Below are 1,281 nucleotides of genomic sequence, written 5' to 3' on the forward strand. Positions count from 1 at the left end.
AATTAATTGGTTTGTACTTCTTATCTCATATTTCTGAGGATAGCTTATCCTTGTTACATACTAGTATACTTTCTCAGCCATGGCGGGAGCTTTCTCAAATCCCATCTATGGAAAACCGGCAGCCATTCCGGCGAGAATCAGTTGCCGTTCATTGGTGGGTTTCAGGCCGAGGGCGGTGATGGTGGCGGAGAATCAGTCGTATTGGGCGTCTATAGAAGCCGACATCGAAGCCCACCTTAAGAAGGCCTTGCCAGTCCGGCCGCCGGCTTCCGTTTTCGAGCCGCTTAGGTACCTGGCGTTGGCGGCGCCGCGGACCACCGCGCCGGCGTTGTGCGTCGCGGCGTGCGAGTTATTCGGCGGCGACCGGGAGCAAGCCATGGACGCCGCGTCGGCTATTCATCTAATGCACGCCGCAACTCACGCCCACCGACACCTCCCGCTGTCGTCGGGCGTGGTCGGGGCGAAGGCCTCCGAGCCCGTTTACCACAAGTTCGGGCCGAACATCGAGCTCCTCACCGGCGACGCCCTCATCCCCTTCGGGCTCGAGCTGCTGGCCCGATCCATGGACTACCCGACCCGAATCAACCCGGACAAAATCGTGCGAGTCATCATCGAGATCACGCGCGCAACGGGTTCGCAAGGAGTGCTGGACGCCATAAACGGCGGCGAGAAGGTCACCGGCGGCGGAAAGAGAAGGGGTTTGCTTCACGCATGCGGAGCCGCTTGCGGGGGCATCATCGGAGGCGGAAGCGAAGAAGAGATAGAGAGATTAAGAAACTTCGGGCATTACGTTGAAATGATAAACGGAGTGGGAACGGAGGAGAAGATGAAGGAATGGAAGATTTCTGCCATGAAAGAGTTGGAAAGGTTGGAAGGAAGAGAGATTGGGCAAATTTCCAGTCTACTTGCACTTCACTTTTGCAGTGTTTAGTCACATTCTTTCACTGTCTGATGTTCGTTCAGTGGCATGCATTGTTTTTTTTTTTTTTTTTTTTTTTTTTTTTTAAATAAAGTTGTAATAATATGTATATTTGATAAAAATCTTAGGTATCTTATAATATCATAGCATTATTTTAATGGTATCTATCAATAGTATAAGTAATATGGAGTATAACTATGTTGTAATATTATAGATATTGACCTACTGTAGACTATCCCTAACATTTCATCCTCCTAAACAAACGTCCTGTATTGGTAGTTTGAATAAGGATTTAATTTTTTTTTTTTCAAATTTTTAATTGAGATAAGACTTGAACATGTGACATTTTATTTAAAAATATA

General features: G+C 47.5%; 1 protein-coding gene across 1 annotated transcript; it reads left to right on the forward strand.

Annotated features, from left to right (window-relative positions):
* Positions 1–1,058, forward strand: LOC109190726 (heterodimeric geranylgeranyl pyrophosphate synthase small subunit, chloroplastic-like). The gene has a single exon (XM_019341297.1). It carries the CDS (start codon positions 80–82, stop codon positions 929–931), a length of 852 nt encoding a protein of 283 aa, XP_019196842.1. The 5' UTR covers positions 1–79; the 3' UTR covers positions 932–1,058.
* Positions 1,059–1,281: the final 223 nt, after the last annotated feature.

Source organism: Ipomoea nil, unplaced genomic scaffold (assembly GCF_001879475.1).
Source record: "Ipomoea nil cultivar Tokyo-kokei standard unplaced genomic scaffold, Asagao_1.1 scaffold1576, whole genome shotgun sequence".
NCBI lineage: Eukaryota > Viridiplantae > Streptophyta > Magnoliopsida > Solanales > Convolvulaceae > Ipomoea > Ipomoea nil.